Source organism: Pinus tabuliformis, chromosome 2_1 (assembly GCF_031772625.1).
Source record: "Pinus tabuliformis cultivar Carrire ecotype Pingquan chromosome 2_1, CPIR1, whole genome shotgun sequence".
In the NCBI taxonomy this organism is placed as follows: domain Eukaryota; kingdom Viridiplantae; phylum Streptophyta; class Pinopsida; order Pinales; family Pinaceae; genus Pinus; species Pinus tabuliformis.
In genome coordinates, this window is record NC_142299.1 from 707,864,380 (window position 1) to 707,887,630 (window position 23,251).

Genomic DNA, 23,251 nt, shown 5'->3' on the forward strand with positions numbered 1-23,251 from the left:
AACCACCACAACTATAGAGTGGTCCTTGCTCTACAGTTTGCTGGTGGTTTACACATTGCACACTACCAGGAATTGAAACAAGTAATTTCTAATAACAAAAGATAATGGTAAGACCTATATTAAAATTGTGTCTCTTGATAGGAGCGAGTTGCGCTGCGGGGGTTCGAGCGCGACCAGACGAGCCTCGGCTCTCCTCGACCTGCCCTCACGGGCTCTAAGCCCTGCGCTTCACACCGATTAGCAATCCCTGCTTCACGAATTCAGATCTGATCGGATCTTGCACACCGATTCGCTGACTGCACTTCGAATCCAGATCTAATCGGATCTAGACAGCTAGTCGCCCTTCTGGCTAGGGAGAGATCTCTGTTGTGCTGCCTCTGTGGCGGCCGGCATTAAGCCTGATGGAGACTCAGGGTCATGATCCACCCTCTGATCCTGCTGCAGAGGCATTCCATCAGCTCCTGGCAGGCTTGCCTCCAAAAAAAAGAAATGAAGCCTCTAAATTTGTCAAGAAACTAGATGAAATTCCAGAGATCTGTCTGCCTCCGGAGACTCCCATGCAGGTAGCTTTGTCGCTGGCGGATCGGGGACTTATTGGCCAATTCACAGGACTTTGGCCATCCCCGAAAACTACAGAGCAATGGGTCAACAGGAACTGGGCGCCTCTGATCAGCCAAAGTGTTACCTCATACTTTCTAGGGCGAGGTTTCTTTCTCTTTGAATTTACCTCCAGAGAAGACAAAGACCTGATCTTTAGAAATGGACCGTACTTCATGGGTCCTCAGGGCCTCTACCTAAATAAATGGACACCGGATTTCGACCCGGCGGTAGATGTTCCCAAGGCTGTTCCAGTATGGGTTCGTCTCCCAAATCTGCCGGTTCACTGCTGGAACTGGGACTCCTTGAAACACATCGGCAACTCCCTAGGGAAATTCATAGATCGGGCAAGCAACAAGGACCAGTACGATTGTGCCAGGATTTGCGTGGAGGTAGACTTAGAAGAAGGCTTACCAGAAGCAATCAAAATCAAAGTCGGCAGCTGGTCCCATGTGCAGATCTTGGATTATGAACAGCTGCCTTTCAAATGCAGGAAATGCCACGTGTATGGGCACTTCGCTAGAAGCTGTCCGACCAACCCAGAGCCAGAGAAAGGAAATGAAGAGGGCTGGAATCAAGTAAGACGAACCAGAGCCAATCAAAAGGGACAAAAACAGGGTGGACAACCGGGCAAAGGCAACCCTCAGATCAACGCTCAGAGACCCCCTACAAAAAAGACGCAAGAAAATAAATTTGTCCTTCTAAGTCAACCGACAGAAGACATTCCAGAAGCAGAGATCCAAAAGCCAGAATCCTCAAGGAAAAGCACACCTCCAGCTTCCCCCAAAGAAGCTGAGAATCCTAAAGACACGTTCCAAGAAGAGGAAGAAGAAGAACAAGAAACTGAGGAGTCAGAAGAAGAAGGAGAAATAGGCGAATCCCAAACTTCGGTGAGAAGATCTGCAAGGGGTCGCAAAACAGACAAAGAGAAAAGAGAGCAGCAGACCTACAAAGACGAGCTACAGGGCAGCCAACCAACGTTGGAAAAGCTTCTTGCCTCAAAGCCCAAAATGGTGAAAAATCAGCCCCAAGGCTCCAAGGGAGCCCAGCAGAAGCATAAATAATGAAAGCTATCTCCTGGAACTGTAGAGGTATGGGGAGCAAAGTTAAGGAAGAAGGCATAAGAAACCTAATAAGAACAGAAGCCCCAGATATACTTCTCATCCAGGAGACCAAAATGGAAGAAAAGCTCTTCCTGCAAATAAGCAAAAAGTTGTGGCCCAAAAGCGAAGCAAGAGCTAATTCAGCCAGGGGTGCCTCAGGAGGAATCGGTACTCTATGGAACCCCAACAAATATGCACTCACATCTGAAGCAACCAACACTCATTGGTTGATGTTAAAGATGCAGAACCTTGACACAAAGGAAACCATCACTATCTTCAATGTATACTCTCCAGTCAACATAAGAGAGAAAAAGGAGTGCTGGGATACTATAAAACGACAGGCAGATCTGACAAGTCTGGAAAATGTAATCATTGCTGGAGATCTCAATCTCACTCTCCACTCATCTGAGAAGAGGGGAGGAAGCATAGTCCGAGATCCGGCAAGAGAATGGGCGGAGGATCTTCTGCAAGAATGGGACTTGATAGACATCAAACCCTCAACAGGTAAGTTTTCATGGTCTAACAAAAGAATAGGTCCTGGGCATATAGCTGCCAGGCTAGATAGATTTTTCATCCAAAGTTCTTTCCTGCTTCTTGGACTAGAATCTAGAATGCATATTCTCCCATGCAGCATCTCGGACCATAAGCCGATAAAGCTAGAGCTGCTTGCCCACCTAGATCTGGGCCCCATTCCTTTCCGCTTCAGTCCACTCTGGGTAAAGGAACCCCTATTCATGCAAACAATCAAAGATTGCTGGAGCCAACCTGTCAAAGGCTCACCTTTTTTCATTTGGGAGGAAAAACTCAGAAGGGCAAAAAGAGTTTTGAAACGCTGGGCAAAAACTCTTCCAAATCCAGCAACTGAAAGGAAAGTCATCAAATCCTCCCTTGCCTCTCATCAAACTTGCATGGAGAGCGCCATAATCACAGAGGAGATGATAGACCAGGAAACCCATCTACAGCAGAACTATCATAAGGCCTGCTTGGCAGAAGAAGAATACTGGAGATTAAAATCGAGAAATCTCTGGCTGAAAGCAGGAGATAGGAATACGGGCTTCTTCCACAAGCAAGCCCAGGCTAGGAAAAGTTTCAATACTATTTCTGAGATCAAGGAAAATAATGTTACGCACAAGGAATTTGCAGACATCAAGAAAGCAGCCTATATGCATTTCCAAAATCTATTCACTGAAGATCAGAAGACGCTCCTGCATCAAGAGCTGCTAGACATTATTCCTCAAGCAATCTCTCCCCGTATGAACAGGATCCTAGAGGCCAAAATCACAAAAGAGGAAATTAAAAAAGCCCTCTTTGACATGGAGCCCGACAAGGCCCCGGGACCAGATGGCTTCTCTGCCAGATTCTTTCAAGTTTGCTGGCCGATTGTGGAAAAGGATCTTCTTAAAATGGTACAAAAATCTCAAAATTCTCAGAAAATAGGAGGCAGCACAAACTCTGCTTTCTTAGCTCTCATTCCAAAGGAAAAAGGAGCCAGCAATTTCAGCAGATTTCGCCCGATCTCGCTATGTAACACTGGGTACAAATTAATTACCAAGGTCATTGCAAACAGGCTGAAGCCCATCCTACCAAAAATAATTCCGGAAAATCAAGGAGGCTTTATACAGGGAAGGCAAATCGTGGATAACTACACTCTCGTTCAAGAGGCAATACACTCAAGTCTCCACCGAAAGGAACAAGGTATGGTGATCAAACTAGATTTAGCAAACGCTTTTGATCGAGTCAATCATAGATTTCTGTTAAAAGTAATGTGTAAATTTGGTTTTGGAGCAAATTTTATAAAGTGGGTCCGGGCTTGCATCTCAGAGCCTTGGATTGCTCCCCTAGTAAACGGAAGAGCCACAGATTTTTTCAAAGCCTCGAGAGGCCTCAGGCAGGGATGTCCTCTTTCCCCTCTGCTCTTTGTCATTCAAGCCTCTGTCTTCAGTTTTCTGTTAGATAAAAAAATGCAAGACCAAGAGATCAATGGTCTGTGTATAGCCAGAGGGGTCAAAAGCTTAAACCACGCCTTATTTGCGGATGATACCTTGCTGTTAGGTAGCGCCACCCTCTCCTCAGCTTCCAAGTTCAAAGTTGCCTTAGATGTTTCTATCAAGGCTTTTGGCAGCGCCCTTAACAAGAATAAATGCCATATTTACAGCTGGAATACCTCGCCAAGAACTCTATCTGCTATCTCTAGATGCCTGGATTTTGCTGCTTCATCCTCCTGGACCTCTTTTAAATACCTGGGCCTCCCTATCTGTCTCAAAAGACTCTCCGTCAAAGACTGGCAACCTCAGCTTGAAAATTTCAAATCTAGAATTCAGTCCTGGGGCTTTCGCTGGCTCAACGCTGCTGGCAAGTCAGTTCTTGTAAAATTTGTGCTTTCCAGCCTCCCAATTTTCCATTTTGCAGGTCTCCTTGCTCCTTCAACCATTCTCAGCAAGATGGATGAGTTTATGCGTAGATTTTTTTGGAAGGGCGGAAAGAAAAATGAAAGGAAAATCCCCCTTATCAGTTGGGAAACCATTGGCAAGCCGTTGTTGGAAGGTGGCCTAAACTTCAAAAATATAGGTCACCAGAACGTGGCTATGGCAGCAAAGACCATCTGGAGGATCATTGCGCCCAAACCTGGATGGGCTCAGCTTGCCTTATGGAAAAAGTATCTCAGGGGATCCCGATTAAGATGCTTAGAGAACGAATTTCAGGCTCAGAATTCGCCTCTCATTAAGCAGAATTCATCATTCCTAAAACTCTGCACCAAAGCAGGCCCCCTAATCAGAGATCATTCTTATTGGATCCCCGGGAATGGCAGGAGGATAAATATCTGGTCCGATCGCATTATGAACAGGGAGCCACTCGAAAATAGAATCGCCACCAGGGACCTGCGCACGTGGATGAACAATAATGGCCTGCGCACACTATGGGATATTTCGTTGTGGCATGAAGAGACCTGGGCGGGCTGGAAAGCTGCGGAAGTGCCGGATCACCTGCGCAGGGATTGGACCATGCTGACAGAGCAACTACATGGTCTGGCCCCCACGCAGAGGAGAAAACAGGATCGCAAGGGATGGGGAACGCAAAACAGTGGATACACCGTGGCCATGGGCTACAGAAAATTAACTGAGAAACCGCACGTTCCTCCCGATCCAGCGCCGTGGCATGGAGTATGGCGCACCCCCTCATGGCCGAAGACGGATTACTTCGCCTGGCAGCTCTGTCATGAAAAAATTCTCACCCACGATATACTGCAAAGGAAAGGAATCCAGGGGCCTTCTATATGCCCACTGTGCAAAGAAAAATCAGAGACAGCTGCGCATATAATGTTGGAATGTTCGTTCTCCAAACGAATCTGGGGCTTCTTTGTTCAGAATTTGAATTCCAACCCCTTATTGCCAAGTTCCATTGTGGAGCTGTTCTCAAAATGGACAACCAGATATCCAGGACAGCCTTCAAAAAATCAGGTAGTAAAAACAGCCTGGGACATTCTTCCAAAGATAATATGCTGGCAAATTTGGCTTGAACGTAATAGAAGAATTTTTAGAGACATAAAACAGAACAGCAAGGTTTTAGAGAGCAAAGTTAAAAGCCAAATCAAGGAATGCCTAGCTGACATTAAAGATGATTCAAACCTCAGTCAACAAGACATCTCCTGGGGTACACTCATTGGCTTGCAATTCCATCCAGCAAACAGAGCTGTCCCTTCTCACAAAAATTGGCACATAAGAAAATCTGAAGACGACTTTAAAGAATGGCTCAATGCGCTTTCAAGACATACTCTTTTCTTTGATGGGGCAGCAAAGGGAAATCCGGGCAAAGCTGGTGCAGGAGGGGTCATAGTAAACCAAAATGGGGAAATAATTCACTCCTTCGCATGGGGGCTTGGACATACAACCAGCGTGCAAGCTGAAGCTCTAGCTTTATATCAAGGACTCAAGATCCTCCAAGACACAAATGTTGAAACAGCCAATGTAATCAGGGATTCTCAAATTATAATAGATGCAATGGCTTCCAGCGCCACTGTGACAGATCTCAAGCTCACTAGACTGATATCCAGAATCAAGGGGGTTGAAAAACGATTCCAGGGATTAAGCTACTTTCATGTGCTGAGAGCCTTTAACAAAGAGGCAGACAAAGAGGCCAATAAAGCCACTCTACTCTCAACAGGAATCAAGCAGAAAGACAAAGAAGAAACATGGGATCCCATACCTTAAGATACAGGATCAAATGGTTTACTGTCTTCTTTTAAAGCAATTTGTTTGTATCTCCAAATGGGGGGAAATAATTAAAAGCATGGACACCAGATCAAGGAAGAACTTTGTAAGAATAAGATGCATATTCACTCACAAAAGTGACCCGCATCAGAATAAAGAAGACCTCTATGTAATCAGATTATTGGCATTCAGCCCAAGAGGAATATAAATACCCCATACCCATTTTCGTCAAAAAAAAAAACAAAAGATAATGGTACAATCCAAAAACATTCAACCAAAACCTCTGAGATTGATTCCCAAAGTTTTATACAAAAATTGACACAATTGCTAACTTCTTTCCAATAATTCTTTCCAGGAATAAAGGAGGAAACTACTTTCAGTTATAGCAGTTAGGTGTTCCAAAAATTACCCAAAAGAAGAAAAAAATGATTTAAATACTTCCCCTTAACTGCCCTACTTTAGCCTAATTTGAAGCCTTGTGGGCTAAACGACCTAAAGCGGGCTGAGACAAAATAGGAAGTCTGAATTGGCAAATAAAAATCAAATGACAATAAAAAGTAAATATTTACAATAGGAAAAACACATTGCTGCTAACAAAAGTTTCAACAAAAATGGTTTCCGTTTTTGAAAATGTCTTCAGCTACAAAGAATATTTGTAGTATGGTTATGAGATGGTACAGATATTAGTGTTGTAAAAAAATACACCGGTGTGATTTCCATCCTAAAGACCTATTCAGCTTTATGATTGCTAACAAAAACTCAGTCATTCTCACAAGTGAAACTGTAAAAGGGTCTCTTGTTTAATACCTGCAAACTCATAACCAAGCAACATTCACGAGAGTACGCAAAATTGTTAACTAATTATACAAAAGACTTGTTTGTTACCACTAAATCGAATCACTAATAATATGATGAATAATGAGGTACGAATGGATGAAAAAAAAATGATTGACATAAGCAAAATAATGACAGAATGATGGTAAAAGGGATGATTAAGAGTGACAATTCCAATCCTCATCACAATGAATTAGTTATACAATTATAAAACATCCACATGTTAATTTGTACATGTTATCACACAAAAACAATAGCATTTTTATCACAACATCTTGAATAGTAAAGCACCACATACTCATGCATGACACCTGTTAGCGCTCGAATTTGGCCTCAGGCTGAGGAAGGCAAAATCCAAGGCAACATCAAACCACTTAGCCTCGTAGCTAGCCCTACGAGGACAGGAGAGGGCTCTCTACGGGTCTATCTCGGCAAAAGGTCTTCAAAGGGCGGAGATGACCAATAAAGAACATTGATTTTAGGCTAGTAAACTGATAGGGAAAGTTTGATTTTAAATTTTTAGAGTTTTGTTGGAAAACTGAGCACAACAATTTTGGGTGCGGGGATGAGACACAGTTTTTGCAGAGGTCTTTTTGGGGCAAGGTAGGAGATTGTCTTGATGCCTTTGAATTAAGTGAATGGATAGGAATGACCGGTGAGGAGCTAAAGGGAGCAAGAAACCTTCGAGAGTTCTCCTTAGCCAGATGAAAACATAGATATTAAGCAAACTTAAAGGCAGAGCATAGGAATCATGAATTCTACCTTAACACTTCATTTACTTAATGTGCAGAAAAGAGGAGTAGGAAAATGATACACATAACAAACTTACAAGTACATGAGAGAAACACACCATCAACACAAATCACCACAGGAATCCCAAATAGTGCTGCAAAACCCTGGTCTTTCCTTTGCCAAAATTGCAGAGATACAAAGAGTAATACAGTCTAAGCTTATCCCTCAAGAGTCCAACCTCTCCAACCATGAAAATGATTTAGAAAATACATAATATAGACCATGCCAACCCATTCCCTAGCCTCTAGGGGTCGAGCTCATCATCCTAGGAGATTTTTCAACCAATTCTAAACAAAGCACTACAATCTAGGCAGTCAAAACAACTTGCCTCTATAAGCTAGGAAACCAATTCATTCATTAAATTTTTGCTATTTTATGAATGAATCTTCTAGAATAGGTAAATAAGTGTCATGTCAACATGAAATTACATCAATTACATCAAGGAGGATGAAAAATCCCCCCAAAAAGTCAAAACTAGTCAATGCTGCGTTTTCCTGAGCTGAAGGTGCAAAACTGGCAAATTTTCCCAACGCGTAGCGCGCCTTTCAGGCCACTTTTGAGGCACTTCCCAGCATACAAATGAGGCACAAGTGGGCTTGTTGGAAAGGTATGGATGTCTAATCTCCATCCCAAGTGGAATTTCTCAATTTGGTGGCCATTTGCCCCTCCAAAATTTCAATCTCCCAAGACTGCTTCCTGTGTGTCCAAAAAGTGGCAGAAGGTCATTTTTTGCTTGTTTTTTGACCTTTTGGGGGCTAAAATCTCCATGAAATGTCTTGGCAGTGGCTGAGCAAGTGTATTTTGTCATGAAAAATCCAAAAATGCTGAGTTTTTTGTGAAATGGACCTCCCCAACTTAAGGGTAGCGCGCGGTGCGCTACGCGTTGAGCCAAAACCCTGACGCGTAGCGCGACTTTCAGATGCTTTTTGGAGGCCTTCCCGGTGTCCAAATTGGGCACAGGATAGCTCGTTGGAAATTTATTTGAGTCTAATTTCCAACCCAACTTGAAGTTTTCAATTTGGAATTCATTTGCCCTGTAAAAAATCAAATCTCCCAAGACTGGTCAAAATGTGCCAAATGAGGCTGCCTCAAGGCAGAGTGCTGTTGCAGTCAACTTTTGAATGTCTTCCTCAACTCCAAATTGAGCTCATGATAGCTCATTGGAAATATATTTGTGTCTAGTTATCATTTGACTCATCAAGAAAGTCATTTGGCCAACCAATCTAGGAGAAAACTTGATTTTCCCAAGGTCACTTCAGAGGTGCATTTGATTCTCTCGAGGCGATTGTATTTTTGACATTTCTCTAAAACCATGACACCTGTGTAAAAAGTGAGGGAGGTTTTTCTTCCTTGGCATGTTGTGGACAAAAACCTCTCTCATTTTTCCAAAATTCATCTTTGATTGCTCTGAAACATCTTTTGAGTGAAACTTATCCCGATGTGTGGAACAAGGGATTTTGTCGAAATGAAGCGAAATGAAGGGGATAAGGGGCTTATAAATTCTTGGGGAAATTTTTGGAAGTAGGGAGGGATGTTAGGAAGCAGGGGAAAGTGGAATCTCAGAGATCGAGCGAGGGGAAGGGGTCCAAAAGGGCAAAACACAGGCCTAGCCTAGAAAATTGCCAAGTTGTGGCAAGAAACTAGGGTTTGTGCAAAAATGAGGAATTTGGGGAATCTCAGTGATGGGAAATGTTTAATAAGGTACATTAATGATAGGGGAAGGTGTATGAACATCTGGATACAAGTTTTGCTAATGATTTGACCATCCAAGAGAAATTGCCTTCAAAACCCTAGGAGAGGGAAATGAACCTTGCCAAGGCACAACTGAAGCATGGATAAGCTGTAAAATGACTCATTAGACACTGACATGATAATGACAACCCTATGAATGATGATAGACTCAACAGAATGATGACATGGACCGACATTTGGACAAATTTAGAAGGAGTGAAAGCAAACCCTAGACCTAATGCCTAGTGACCAAATTTTGCTTGAAGACTCTTTGAAATGACAAAATTTGACCTTGACACTCTGAGACCACTTTGTAAGAGCATATTTGATCACTGGAGGAAGGCTGGAAAGACTGACACTAACAACACCATTAACATCTCATCATAAGCTATGTACAATTACTAGATACCATCACATCATGAAACATCGTCACAATATTATAACATCAACATATTTGCATCAACATTAAGTCAAAACCATATGTTAAGATAGCCTCATAACATAACATTATTAGTTAAGTACCGTAAAGTATAAGTAGCATTTATTTCGACTAATTACTAGACATAATTCGGATGTTTTAAAGAATATTTATCTACAAATACCCATATAAGATAGGCATTTATATAATTTAAGTTATCCACTCTTGTTTGACCCATAAAGAAAATTTAATAAAATAGATAGGGAAAGTCATGATGCATAGTGTTTGCATCCTCCCAAGTAGTAGACTTTGGGCTATACAGTTCCACTGAACCTTGACTTGCTCATATTATCGGTTCTTGAGCCAACAAACCCTATGGTCTAATATATAAAATAGTTTAACCTAAATGGCTTCCCCCTTAGAAACTTGCAATTACTCGCATTTCAATACACAACATGGGTCAGGTACGTAATTTATAAGTATAGAAACATGAAACACATTATGCATCCTTCTTAGTTGTATCGCTCAGGACTACAAAAGGAGGAGCCGTCAGTTAATGAAGACCACACAACTCGTGGCTTACAAACCTTAAGGCCAAAAAACTTGGGGGAACTCTGGTACGATTGTTAGACACACACAAAAATGCAAGAGATTGGATAAGATGTGTGATGTATTACTTATTGATATGAATTACTTATGTATTACTTATGTGTGATATTCACTTTTCTCTCAAGTGAATAATACAATTTTACATAATCCCTAAGGATTATGTTTCCAACAATAATAATTCAAACTTTTTCTCCACCTTCTCCACCTTTTAGTCTCCATACACAAGTACATTGTAACATATTAATGACAACTATATAATTATGCTAGTTGTTGTTATAATATTTTCTTGGTATAAAGATTATTTATGTTGTATAAACAATTCAAAGACATTCACATTTTTATACAAGTAAAAATGAACATGTTTATAATAATTCACCTTAAAGGATTATGTAAATATAAAAGAAAAATGAATAAATAACAAATATATTCACATTAAAACCAATTAACAATAATATGTTTCTCTCTCTTATTTAAAAACATATATTGTTAATTTTGTACACCTCAATTACCTATAATTAGTGACCCAATCTAACTCTTCCATGTTTTCATTTTTTTTATGTTGAAATTTGGTGATATAAATCTTGGCAAAATCGTGGTTTTTAGTCGTTTAAAATGCATTTTTTGAATGCATAATAGATTCAATGCCCTAAAACACCCTTAAAGCACCGAGATTATGCAGATTTCACAACTCAAATTGTGATACTAAGAAATCTCTACTAAATTTCAGATAAAATTGACCAAAAATTATACCCAAAAAAGCCAAAGCTAGAAGAATTATATGACGAGATAATTAATATATAACTCAAGGCTTCCCAAAGTTGTGATTCTCAAATTTGTTTCCTCATGCTTGAAATTTTAAAATTTCTCATCTCCAAACACGCGTGAAATAGAAAAATTGTTCCATGCTTTGCACTCTTTCATAAGAGTTTCTTTTATCATATTAAAAATATATATCTTATAAATTTGTAATAGACGTGTTTAAGGCTTCAAAATTTTAATTTGATGATTAATAATGATTATATTGATGGTAGAGATTTAACCTCCACGAAATATTTTAGAATATTCCTAGTAGTGTACACAACTTAAAGGTTGAGGTTTATTTCCAAAGTAGTTATGCCCTTTTAATTACATTGATTAATTTTAAAAAAAAATATGTCATATAAAATGAGTTATAGTTTTTGTGCATGTATTATTGATAAACCATGGTGTAGATTAAGAATCTCCATAATAAAATGGGGGTAAATATCCATAATTAATATTCTTGTTCCATGTTTTTTCAAATACATATTTGTGTTTAATTTACATATTAATTCCTTTTTTTATAAATAATAATAATAATAATAATAATTGAAAATTAAGTTATATAATTTAATTAGATTTTATGGTTTTTTTTTAACAATATGAAATGAAAATATAAAGTATTTTAGTGTTTGTTGTGGATTTCCTATCAATGTTTACTAACTATTTAATTTATATAACTGCTTTAATTTAATTTACTTGTTAATTACACCAAAATCTCTTATCCTTTTCAATGTAAAACAAAATTTAAGTGTAGCTCTAAGAGCATCCTCTGAAGAACTTTGCAACCTATATCTTGTAATAGGGTTTCTCCACCTATTCTCTATGTTGAACGTCAATAACACCCTTGAGGAGGGAGGGAGGAAATACCTCCTTCCACAACATTGTCAATAGTAAGACCCTCTGTCAGGAAAACCAGAAAATTGTTGCTTCATCGCAAACTTCACGTTGATAGCCAACCTCGGCTTCTGACAGAGCAAAATGCAACCACGAAGAAAATTCTACCGCTCCCAGTACGACATAGGGAACAATGAAGGCTCTAATGAATGTTTGTCTTCCACAAGCTAAGGAAGACCTAACCTATGAGATCAAATCAAAGAACATCAAGGAAATAATTCAACATATGAAAGGCCAACCATTAATCTGTAAGTTCATGGGCACAGGGCCATCAGAGAAAGTCCTCATAGTCTGGATCTAGAAAAATTGGCAGATTAAATGTGACCTTGAACTAAAATCTGGCTCAAAAGGATTTTCATTGTTATTTTCAACAATGTTTAAGATAGGAATAGGATATTTCAGGGGAACCCATATTTTCTCAGCTTCGTAGGGTTATACATGAGGACACAATAGAAAGATTCAATCCCCTCATGGAAAACTTCACCTCAACCCCTATTTGATTACATCTTTACTCGTTACCTTAGGAATTTTTGGAGCTAGAAATCCTAGAAGGTCTAGGAAACACCATTGACACCTTTGTAATGCTCTCTCACACTACCAAATATGACATATACACTTCCTATCCTAGAATATGCATTTACTTGGGTCCAACCAAAGCCCTCATGGCCAGTATCAACATCAGGTATCATGACGATGTCTAGGAGCAACATATATACCATGAATATATCCCTTTCCCCTGCTCAAATACCATGGATACATGCATCTATTCAAAGAATGTCAACATAATCATATCCACAAGAATGCCAGATCACTCAGCACCAAAGTAAATATGGGTTTAAAAAAGTGTCAAATAGAAGAAAAGGCACAAAGAAAGGGAATCCATACCCCTCTACATCCATAGAAGCAAGAAACAATAGATTCTCTACTCTCCATATCAAATATGAAATGTTGCAAGATTGTGAGAAAAATCCAGGGAGCACAAAGAACCAATAGACTCACCAAGAGCTACTCCCAAATTCAAATCAAGAAGCAAGACAATCCCTGTAACCAACATAGAAAAGCACAAAATTTGATGTGGAAAAATTGAAGATGTATAAGAAGAATCTGAGAATGACGATTTAGAGGACCCAATTTTAAGAAATGTAGATCTTTTACAGATCGCTCAAGAATGGAAAACCAAGGATCTAGTCAACATTCCTAAGGAGCAATTCCAGTTAATCACAAAAGTATACTATAATCAATAGAAGAAAGCAAGAAAACATTATCAAGTAACAATTCTAAACATGCTCATTCTTCTTCCCTAGCCATGCCAAATTCTTCTTCCCATGACAAAGACCTACACCCTCTCAATATTTTCATTAATGAAAATAATCACTTGAAAAATCCAGTGCCTTAACAACATAACATAGCAAAGGCCCTCGAATAACAAGATCAAGGAAGAAAACCATGATATCACAATGTTGTAGGAAAAAAAATGCTCCACTACTACTCTCCAAACCCTCTTTGGCAAATTTGAAGAAATTGTTAATCCATCTCCCATGATGTCTCCTGAGGAATGTTAATCCTCTAGAAACCGAACACCGTAACCATGAAAAACTTCCTGGCTACCTAGCATACCCTCACAACTCAATTTCAACCTACATGATTCTCTAACAAAGGCCACATCACCAATTTCTATAGTCCAACCCTCCCCAAAGACAATAAATCCTTCCTAGATAGCCTTCGAAATATATAAAATCTAGTTAGCACTCACCAATATTATTGGAGGAGACTTCAACTTAATCAAATCACTACAAGAAAATAAAGGAGGCACAAAAAATCTTGAGGAACACTCCCAAAACTTCTCTAATCTCATCCAGTACTCCAATTTCATTGGCATCGAAAACAACACTGGCCTATATACCTAGAACAATAAAAGAGGAGGATCGACTCTAGTAGCCTCCCACTTTGACATATTCCTTGTTTCTAAAAGTCTCCTTCTAGTTGGTTTAAATTTCCATGCCAACATCCTTCTAATCCATGCCTCTTACCACTGGAAACTACAACTATTTATAGATTGAGGAGGAATTCCCAAAAAGCAACCCTTTCGTTTTGAGGCCTTTTGGCTCAAGCCCCTAGATTTCAAGAACCATGTCAAATAATGGTGGTAAGAGATGGTCTCTCTCAAGGGAAACTCTATGTACAGGTTCCATCAATGGCTAAGATCTCTCAAGCAACACATTGAAAGGTGGAAGGCAAATAAATTCGACAACATTCACAGACACAAAAGGCAGTTGGAATTGGAAATAAAAGCGGCACAATAAGACATTGTATACAAAGGGAAAACTGAGGACCTCACCATAAAAGAGACTACACTAAAAATTCAGCTAAATGAAAGACTACAATGGCAGGAAATTCTATGGAAACCAACATCCACGATCAAATGTCTTAGGGAAGGAGAAAAGAACGCCAAATTATTTCACCAATATATGATACAACAAAGACTTAGAAACCACATCGTCTACCTTAAAAATAGATAGAACCAGAGACTTGAACGACATGAGGATATAACCCAAAATCTCCACATCTATTTCCAAAGTTTCGTAACAAAACTTACTGTGGATCGACATCTTCCTAATAGGAAAATCACAACCAATGTTCCCCATATAATCACTTGGGAACAAAATGAAATGTTGATGAGGAAGATTACCAATGCCAAAGTGGAAGAAATGGTTATGAGTATGCCAAAAAATAAAGTGCTTGACCCAAATGGATTCATAATCGAATTCTTTCAAGAACATTGGGTATTGTTGGGAATGAAGCTACTCAAATTATATAAGACTCCCACAAAACTAAACAAGTGCCCTCCACCCTTAACGTCACATTCCTAAATCTAATCCCCAAGCATGCCCTATATGAACCCCCCTTATATTTTAGACCCATCTCCCTCTGTAATATTATCTACAAAATCATCTTTGAAGTCATTGAAAATCGGCTCAAACTCCTTCTACCCCTTAACATCTCTTGTGAATAATCAAGTTATGTTGAAGACAGGAAAATCCTGGACAGTGTAATCATTTCCTGAGAAAAAATACACTTGTTCCTCACCAAAAAAGCCCCAAACATGATTATCAAACTGAATATGTCAAGAGATTTTAACAAATGAAGTTGGTGGTATATATATCGAATGCTTAAAGCCTTCGACTTTCATGACTCCTAGATTACCTGGATTAGCAACCTTATTTCAAAAGCCTTATTTTCCATCATTGTTAATGGATTACCCTCACCCACTTTCCTCCCCTCCAGAGGCATACACTAGGGTGATCATCTTTCGCTATATCTCTTCTTAATTATGGTCGAAGACCTAGGCAAACACATAAAGCATGTTGTTTCCACGAGATCCCTAAAAGGAATTTCTAATGGTCCTAATTGTCCCCATTCCTCCCACCAACAATTCCTAGACCACACTCTGCTAAGCCAACCAACCATCAGAGAAGCCTCAACTTTCAAATCCATCCTCCCTAACTTCATTGCAGCATTGGGAGTGGACATCAACCTTATAAAATCTCAATTCTTTTTTCTTCAATGCCCATGAACTTATCCAAGGGCACATCTCCACATTCCTCAGTTTTCAATGAAGCTCCCTTTCGACTAATCATTTAGGCATCCCTCTGGTCAAAAATCCCCTTTGTATCAAAGTTTGGGAAGACTTGCTCATCAAATTAGAAAACAAACTATCCTGCTAGACCTTTAAACTTAAATATTGCTAGTTGAATCATTCTCCTCAAGTATGTCCTTGAAGCTCTTACTATTTATTGTACCTCTGCCTTAGTTGCTCCTAAATTTGTTCTTAATAAGATCTGCTCCATTCAAAGAACCTTGTTACTGGGAGGAGCCAAGAAGGAAAAAAAATGAGCTCCAGTTGCCTAGGATAAATTATGTCGAGCAAAAATAGTAGGGGGACTTGGCCTACGAGGCCCGAAATCTAAGCAATGCAATGGGAGCCAATATTTGGTGGAGATGGTTCAAACACCTAGAGGGTCTCTAAAGTAAAATATGGAAAAGAAAATATGTTCCTGATATTAGCAATAATCAACTCACTATAATGCACGGCCAAATAAAATGATCACATAGTTGGAACCATACATGGAATAACAAGCATTTAATACAAAACCACAACTTTTGGGAAATACACAGTGGTAATCTTGCTCTATTATAGGAAGAATCGTGCAATCAAAGGCCCAAATTACAACAAAACACAAACATAATCACTCTCAAGACTGAAATGCAACACCAGAATAAAATAATTGTTAAATATTATTAGATCATTTCCACTAAGTAACCCTAATGGAGAATATGGGACACATGCAACAACGAGAGCCCCAATAGCATCTAAGATGCTCATGGATCCCTCCACAAGGAGTTGGAACATACAAACATTTATATTCAAAATGAAAATGATATCCTAAGATGGGGATAGAGCCGCAAAGGTGACTACATTTTCAAAGAAGCCTATAACATCTTGACAGTCACAACAAATCAGATAGAGGATACCTCATAAATAAAGTTATGGAAGACGCAACATTGGTGTTGAGCCCCAAACTTGCATCTTCCCTATACACCTTTCTAGCCCTTTTCCATTTACCTGGACCTCCTAAGCTGTCAAATCATTGCATATTAATTTTAAAAGAGCATATAAAGTGGTTTCCTAACTATGTCTTGTGTCTGTTGTTTGAATTATATTTTTGCTCATTCAGCTGCGGAATCTTGTCACTTTCTGCAGCTAGTTCAACTTTCTGCAGCCTTTTTGTTAAATTCTATGTTACAGGTGTCTTCAGGCAAATCCGGCCACATGGGCAAGTTGCAAATGACGTGGACATGGACCGAGTCCTATTGGCTCAGTTGAATTCACCAAAGAAGGCCGTGGTCAAAGGTAGTCAAGCGGTGGTCAACCTAAGAGTCCTATGGTGATAAAACTCTGTTTTTCACCACGTGAAGACTTGCGTGGCCGTTCCTAGATTTCTGGGGACATATCAACACCTATGGACTGCTCCATGAACCAAATCCAACAGCCATCCTCCATAGATTTAATCTTTACGGCTGCCATAATGCTAGATTCCTGGACGTGGTTGTTCATGTGTCTTTTACCAACGCAGATTTTAGAAAAGTAGTTATGTCATCCTCTGTTATAAATAAAGTGTTCTCATATGCATAGTAGTTAGCTTGGTAATGTAATTTTGACTGTTAACGAGCCCACTGTGCCGCAACTTTATTTCTATGTTATGATTGCACTTTAATACATGAGAAGACTCTGTTTATAAGCTCAATTCGTGGTTGATTGTTGATTGCCTGAGGTTGTGCAGAGGGCCCCTATACACACTGAGGTTTTGTTAATTGCTGTATAGTTTCATGCTTTATTTATTTACGTTCCTTATGCCATAATCATTCACTTGTATATATTGCACTTCTTATGGTATTAACGTTGATTGTTGTCCATAGTTTTTATGCTTTACAATGTTGTTAACTGATCAATGTCTTTGTTTCAAATTACAGTAGGCAGCCCGGGCATTTGCACCTAGTTTTATAATGACTAATGACATGGAATTATTCTTGTCCTTTTGCTGATTTATTTTTCTTAGTTCTTAGTTCCAGCACTGCTTTATTTATTTCAGTTTTGCTCATTTACTCTTCTGCAAGATAGATATTAAATTACTCATGTCATTTTTAGTTACCTCCGAAAGCCAGAGCGAGACGAATGGTGAGAGATTGAAGTATGAGTGCGTAGTTTGATATTAGTTTATTTTTCTACAAGTTAGTTATTGAATTTCTCATGTCATTTTCAGTTACCTCCGAAAGCCAAAGCGAGACGAATGGTGAGGGATTGAAGTATGAGTGTGTAGTTTAATATTAGTTTTATTTTCTGCAAATTAGATATCAGACTGCTCAAGTTGTTTATGACTACCTCTGAAAGCCAGAGCGAGACGAATGGTGAGGGGTCAAAATATGAGTTGATGTAATTTGATTTTAGTTTACTTTGCTTGCAATTTTTGGATTTCTTTGAGTTCAGTTTCTTTTGTATTTAGACAGCAGCAAGGATACTGAGTTTCATGATCAATAGTTCACTGTTTGTTTAATTGGAATAGTGTCATATTTTCATTCTCTTTTAGGAATTAATTTCATTATTGCATGTTTTAAAACCTTTTTGCAAATTTGAAGTTTTGGAAATCATTTTAAAGGACATCATTGCCTTGAACATTTTTATCCATACTTGACTTCTAGAATTGCTATCTCACAATAGGGAATCAACAAAGATAAACCCAAAAACAAACTAAAAACCAAAAACGACAAAAAGTAAGAAATTGGTTATCTTTCATATATAGTGCACCTCACTTCAACAGTTTATGACTCCCGGATTGACAGTTAATATAGCAATTTAGGACACTCTAAATTGACCAAACATTTTGGCGCCGTTGCCGGGGAAGTGAAACTAGGTAGCCAATTTCTTAAAAAAACAGAAAAATTTCAAGGAAGATAAAAATTGATAACTTCTCAAAGTATGCTCTCCTCTTGCACCTAGTGTGATCTGGAAGATCAGAAAAGAGAGTTATTGGTTCAATAATTTCTTGAGTATGCTCTCTTCTTGCACCTTGAGTGATCTGGAAGATCAGAAAGAGAATTATTAGCCCGACTTGAAGAAAAATAAAAAATGGCATGATAGAGCAAGAGATTCTAGGGGATGGTTTATAGCTAGGGCCAAGAGTTCGATTTTTACAACTCCATCTACTTCAAGGCATAGACAAGATACACCTCCATCATCTCCAACTCACACTGCTAGCCTTAGGATTCCTAGAATTCAAGGGGCAGCAGCTGAATTGGGAGACTCTCCCACACTATCCACCGAATCTGACTTAGGAAAAGAACCTTTCTTTACTTCTACAGGAGAACAAATTGTAATCAAGGAAGTAGAATCACCTGAAGAAGAAGAGGGAGAAATTCCTCCTCGTTCGCCATTAGTAGAGGAACCAAAGGACTCTGAAATCTCTGAGGAAACTATCATGACAGAGGAAGTAGTAAACGGATTTGGAGGAGGAGGTAGAGGTAGAGGTAGAGGAGGAGGAAACAATGGAGGAGGAAGAGGTAACAATGGGGGAAATATGGATGGAGATAACTCATTTGGATTTCCTATAGTTGATGAGGAATCTCGTACAACAATGAAAAACATCTCACCATCTGTCCTCCCAAACTTTTATGGGTTGCGAAGTGAGGATCCTGAAACATTTCTATTTGAGTTTGAAGTCGTGTGACGAACTTATGATTATATGGAAGACTCTCAAAAACTCAAATTGTTTCCTTCAACATTGAAGGGAGCTGCTTTGAAATGGTTCATGGGATTAGTCACTCAATCTATTAGGACTTGGAATGATATGAAACAAACATTTTTGGATAGATACCTGGACTATTGCATGCCCACCAACCACAAGGATGAGGTATTCAAAATGGTGCAAAAAGAAGATGAAAACTTGGAGGATTTACTTGAAAGATTTCAATACAACCTGAAAAGAGAAAAAATGAGTAACTTAGATGAGGAGACCTTGAAAGCCCTTCTATTAAAAGCCATTAGAGATGAATGGATAGATATTTTAAACATGATGGGAAAGGGAGATATTTCTCAACTTCCACTTCATGATATAGCAGAACTATGTGTCCATCTCTCAAGGGGAAAATCTAAAACCGGAAAAGGGCCTAGAGATCCTTCTCTCATTAGAGCAAACAAATCTGCAAATGAATCAGTAAGTAGGGCTGAAATTAGCAACATGCTTTGATGAGTTCAAAACTGATATTTTAGGGAGCCTTAGTGAACAACTAGACACCCTTAAAATATAAAACAAGCAGAAAGCAGAAGCTGAAGCTTTGGCAATCTTTTGTCCAAAATGTAGGAAGAAACATGCTCTAAGGGAATGCCCCTTGGATGCAAAAGTTGTAGAAACATGTATGACTTGTTCAGAAAGCCATGAGACCAAGGATTGTCCTTTAATTCCTGGGCTCAAAGCTGTCTTTCAAGAAGATCCAAATTCAATTAAGTCTCTCTGCTTTGTTGCAAGGAGATCTTGGCAGGGGCAACAAAATCAAGGGTTTAACAACCCCATGAACTTTCAACCCCCACCAAATTGGAATCCTTGGCAACAACCTTGGTCCCAACCTCAAAATCCATTTCAATCATGGGTACAAGGTATGCAAAATCCTTATGGGAGATTTGCTCAATTTTATCAATATCCTCCATCTTTTCAAAATCAACAAGCTCCACAACTTCCAAATCAGAATCCACAACTTTCATTGCCATTTCCACAACAACAACAACCTTCTCAACAAAATCCAAATTCTCAACTCTTGCTTCCATTCCAACAGAAGACAAATCAACTACCATCCCAGCCATTGCCAAATCCCAATAATAAAAATCCTCAAAATGCTTACATGGTAGAAGGACAACAATTTCCTACCTATATGATTGTTCCTCTCAATGATGTACAACTCAGATCTGGTAGAGTTTTAGAAAGCCTTCTATAGATTCTCAAAAGCAAAGTATTTTTGAGGAAGATTCTCTTGAAGCCAATAAAGGTTCTGAAGCATCTCTTCAAAACCCAAGCACTCAAAAAGAAAAAGAAAAAGAGTCAACCCCCACAACTCCTATAGTTGAACAACCTGCATCTTCATCCACACCTCCTTTTCCTGAAAGATTACAAATTGACAAAGGAGTGGAAAAACAAATCTTGTTGCCTGACTATGATTTCCTAGATGAATTAAAGAATGTATGTATCAAGATTCCCTTGCTACAAGCCATTAGAGAGATTCATATTCTAGCAAAAACAATAAAGGAGTTGAGTCTCAAAAGACCAGTAAGGAAACCAAGAGATACAAGAAGAATCCACCTGGTAGGAAAAATTGCAAATATCATGATGGGAAAAATTACCATGCAGAAGTATGTAGATCCCAGTAGTCCAATTGTCAAGACACATATCAATGGGGTAGAAATTTCAAATACTTTGATTGACTTAGGGGCTACTATCAACATTATGAGTAGACAGACTATGGAACAGCTAAAACTTCCTAATCTTCTTTTTACACCTACTCTACTACAACTTGCAGATCGATCAATTATCAAACCAGATGGTGTATTAGAAGATATTTCTGTCTCCTTAGATTCTTTGGAATATCCAGTAGAATTCATGATTTTGACTCCTAAGAGTAATGTAGGAGGGAACCCACTCATCTTAGGAAGACCTTGGCTAGCCACAGTTGATGCTTTCATTAGTTGTAGATCTGGGGATATGTACATTTCTGATGGTAGTTCGACAAAGAAATTTAATTTGTATCCTCCAGCAAAAGCAATCACAGAAGTAGGAGATAATGAATGGGTCGATGATGAGGACACTATACAACCTGTCTTTACGATTTCTGAAATCAGTGAAGATAGTCAAATTCTGAACACAGTAGAAAATTTTGAAACATCTTCAGAATATGACCACACACAATTTCAGTTAGATTCTGACATTAAGTATCTATCATCTAGACAAATGTCTCTTTACTCTATGGAAGAGTTTGGTAGTTCTGCCATTGAGATTTTTCCAGGTAAAACATTGAATATCAACAAAAACTTGGAAAAATCACAACAGGGAGAGCTAACCAAAATCTTGCAAAAACATTTTATTGCATTTGCATGGGAGTATACTGATATGAAAGGTATTGACCCTAAGACTTGCATTCATCACATCTACATCGAGGAAAACAGTAGACCAATCAGACAATCTCAGAGAATGATGAATCCAAACCTTAGGGAGATAGTGAAAGAAGAGCTCCAAAAACTACTCAATGTAAACTTCATTTATCCAATTTCAGATAGCCGATGGGTTTCTCCTTTGGTTATAGTACCTAAAAAGAATGGTAAATGGAGAGTATGCATTGATTACAGGGAATTGAATAAACCAACTTTGAAGGATCACTTTCCTTTGCCCTTTATCGATCAGGTATTAGATACACTAGCAGGCAAAAAGTACTTCTCATTCTTGGATGGTTTTAGTGGCTATAATCAAATTCAGGTAGCACCTGAAGACCAAGATAAGACCACATTTACCTGTCAATGGGGAACTTTTGCTTACCGAGTGCTTCCTTTTGGATTATGTAATGCACCAGCAACATTCCAAAGAGCAGTACTATGAATCTTTTCTGATCTAATCCATGATTGTGTAGAGGTTTATATGGATGATTTTACAGTTTATGGCAATACATTTGAAGAGGCATTAAAGAATTTGGAAAAAGTCCTTATAATATGTAAAGAAACAAAACTTTCATTGAGTCATGAAAAATGCTTTATGGTGTTTACTGAAGGTATTGTTTTGGGACATCACATTTCAGGGGATGGGATTAAAGTTGATAGATCGAAAGTTGAAGTCATCTCCAAGTTGCCTATTCCAAATTGTCAAAAAGATGTTAGAAGTTTTTTGGGATTTACTGGGTACTATAGAAGATTTATAGAGAACTTCACCAAAATTGCATCTCCACTCTTCAAATTGCTTACAAAAGACTGTGAATTCAAATGGGATCCTGATTGTCAATCAGTATTTGAAACTTTGAAGAATATATGAAGCACCCATCTTGAGAGAGCCAAATTGGAAACTTCCTTTCCATATTTCTACAGTTGCTTCAGATACAGCTTTAGGAGTTGTGTTGGGTCAAAAAGATTTAGTTCCTTATGCCATTTACTATACCAGTAAAAATTTGACTCCCATTGAGTTGAACTATACTGTGACTGAAAAAGAATTCTTAGTTGTTATTCATGCAATTAATAAGTTTAGACATTATATAACATGCTATGAAACTTTTGTCCATACTGATCATTCTGCGATTAGATATCTAATGAACAAACCTGTTACTAATGGCAGAGTTACAATATGGCTCTTACTTTTACAGGAATTCAATATTACTGTGTTGGATAGACCAGGGAAACAAAATACAGTGGCTGATTTCTTGTCTAGGATCCAAAATACTAAAGAAGATTCTCCTGTAGAGGATAAGTTTCAAGATGAATATATATTTGTAGTAACTACTAAGACTCCTTGGTATGCAGATATTGCTAACTATTTGGTTACAGGGAAACTACCTCCACATTTATTTCCTAGTGAAAGAAGAAAGATTATTTAGGAGAGTTCAAAATATTCATGGATTTCTAACGAATTGTTTAAAACAGGGCCAAATCTTGTGATCAGAAGATGTGTTAGGGAAGATGAAAT

The 23,251-nt window shown here is 38.6% G+C and overlaps 1 protein-coding gene across 1 annotated transcript; it reads left to right on the forward strand.

Moving 5' to 3' along the window:
- Positions 1 to 401: 401 nt before the first annotated feature.
- LOC149202549 (uncharacterized) lies at positions 402 to 5,908 on the forward strand. The gene is made up of 2 exons (XM_089401625.1): positions 402 to 1,408; positions 1,687 to 5,908. The coding sequence occupies exons 1-2, from the start codon at positions 402 to 404 to the stop codon at positions 5,906 to 5,908; spliced, it is 5,229 nt and encodes a 1,742-aa protein (XP_089257751.1).
- The last annotated feature ends 17,343 nt before the right edge of the window (positions 5,909 to 23,251 follow it).

Bases quoted from the DNA above. Each gene is read 5' to 3' on its own strand.
- LOC149202549 (XM_089401625.1), top strand. From the start codon at position 402: ATGGAGACTCAGGGTCATGATCCACCCTCTGATCCTGCTGCAGAGGCA. The intron at 1,409-1,686 runs GTTCCAAGAAGA...CTGGAACTGTAG, and splicing joins GCTGAGAATCCTAAAGACAC to AGGTATGGGGAGCAAAGTTA.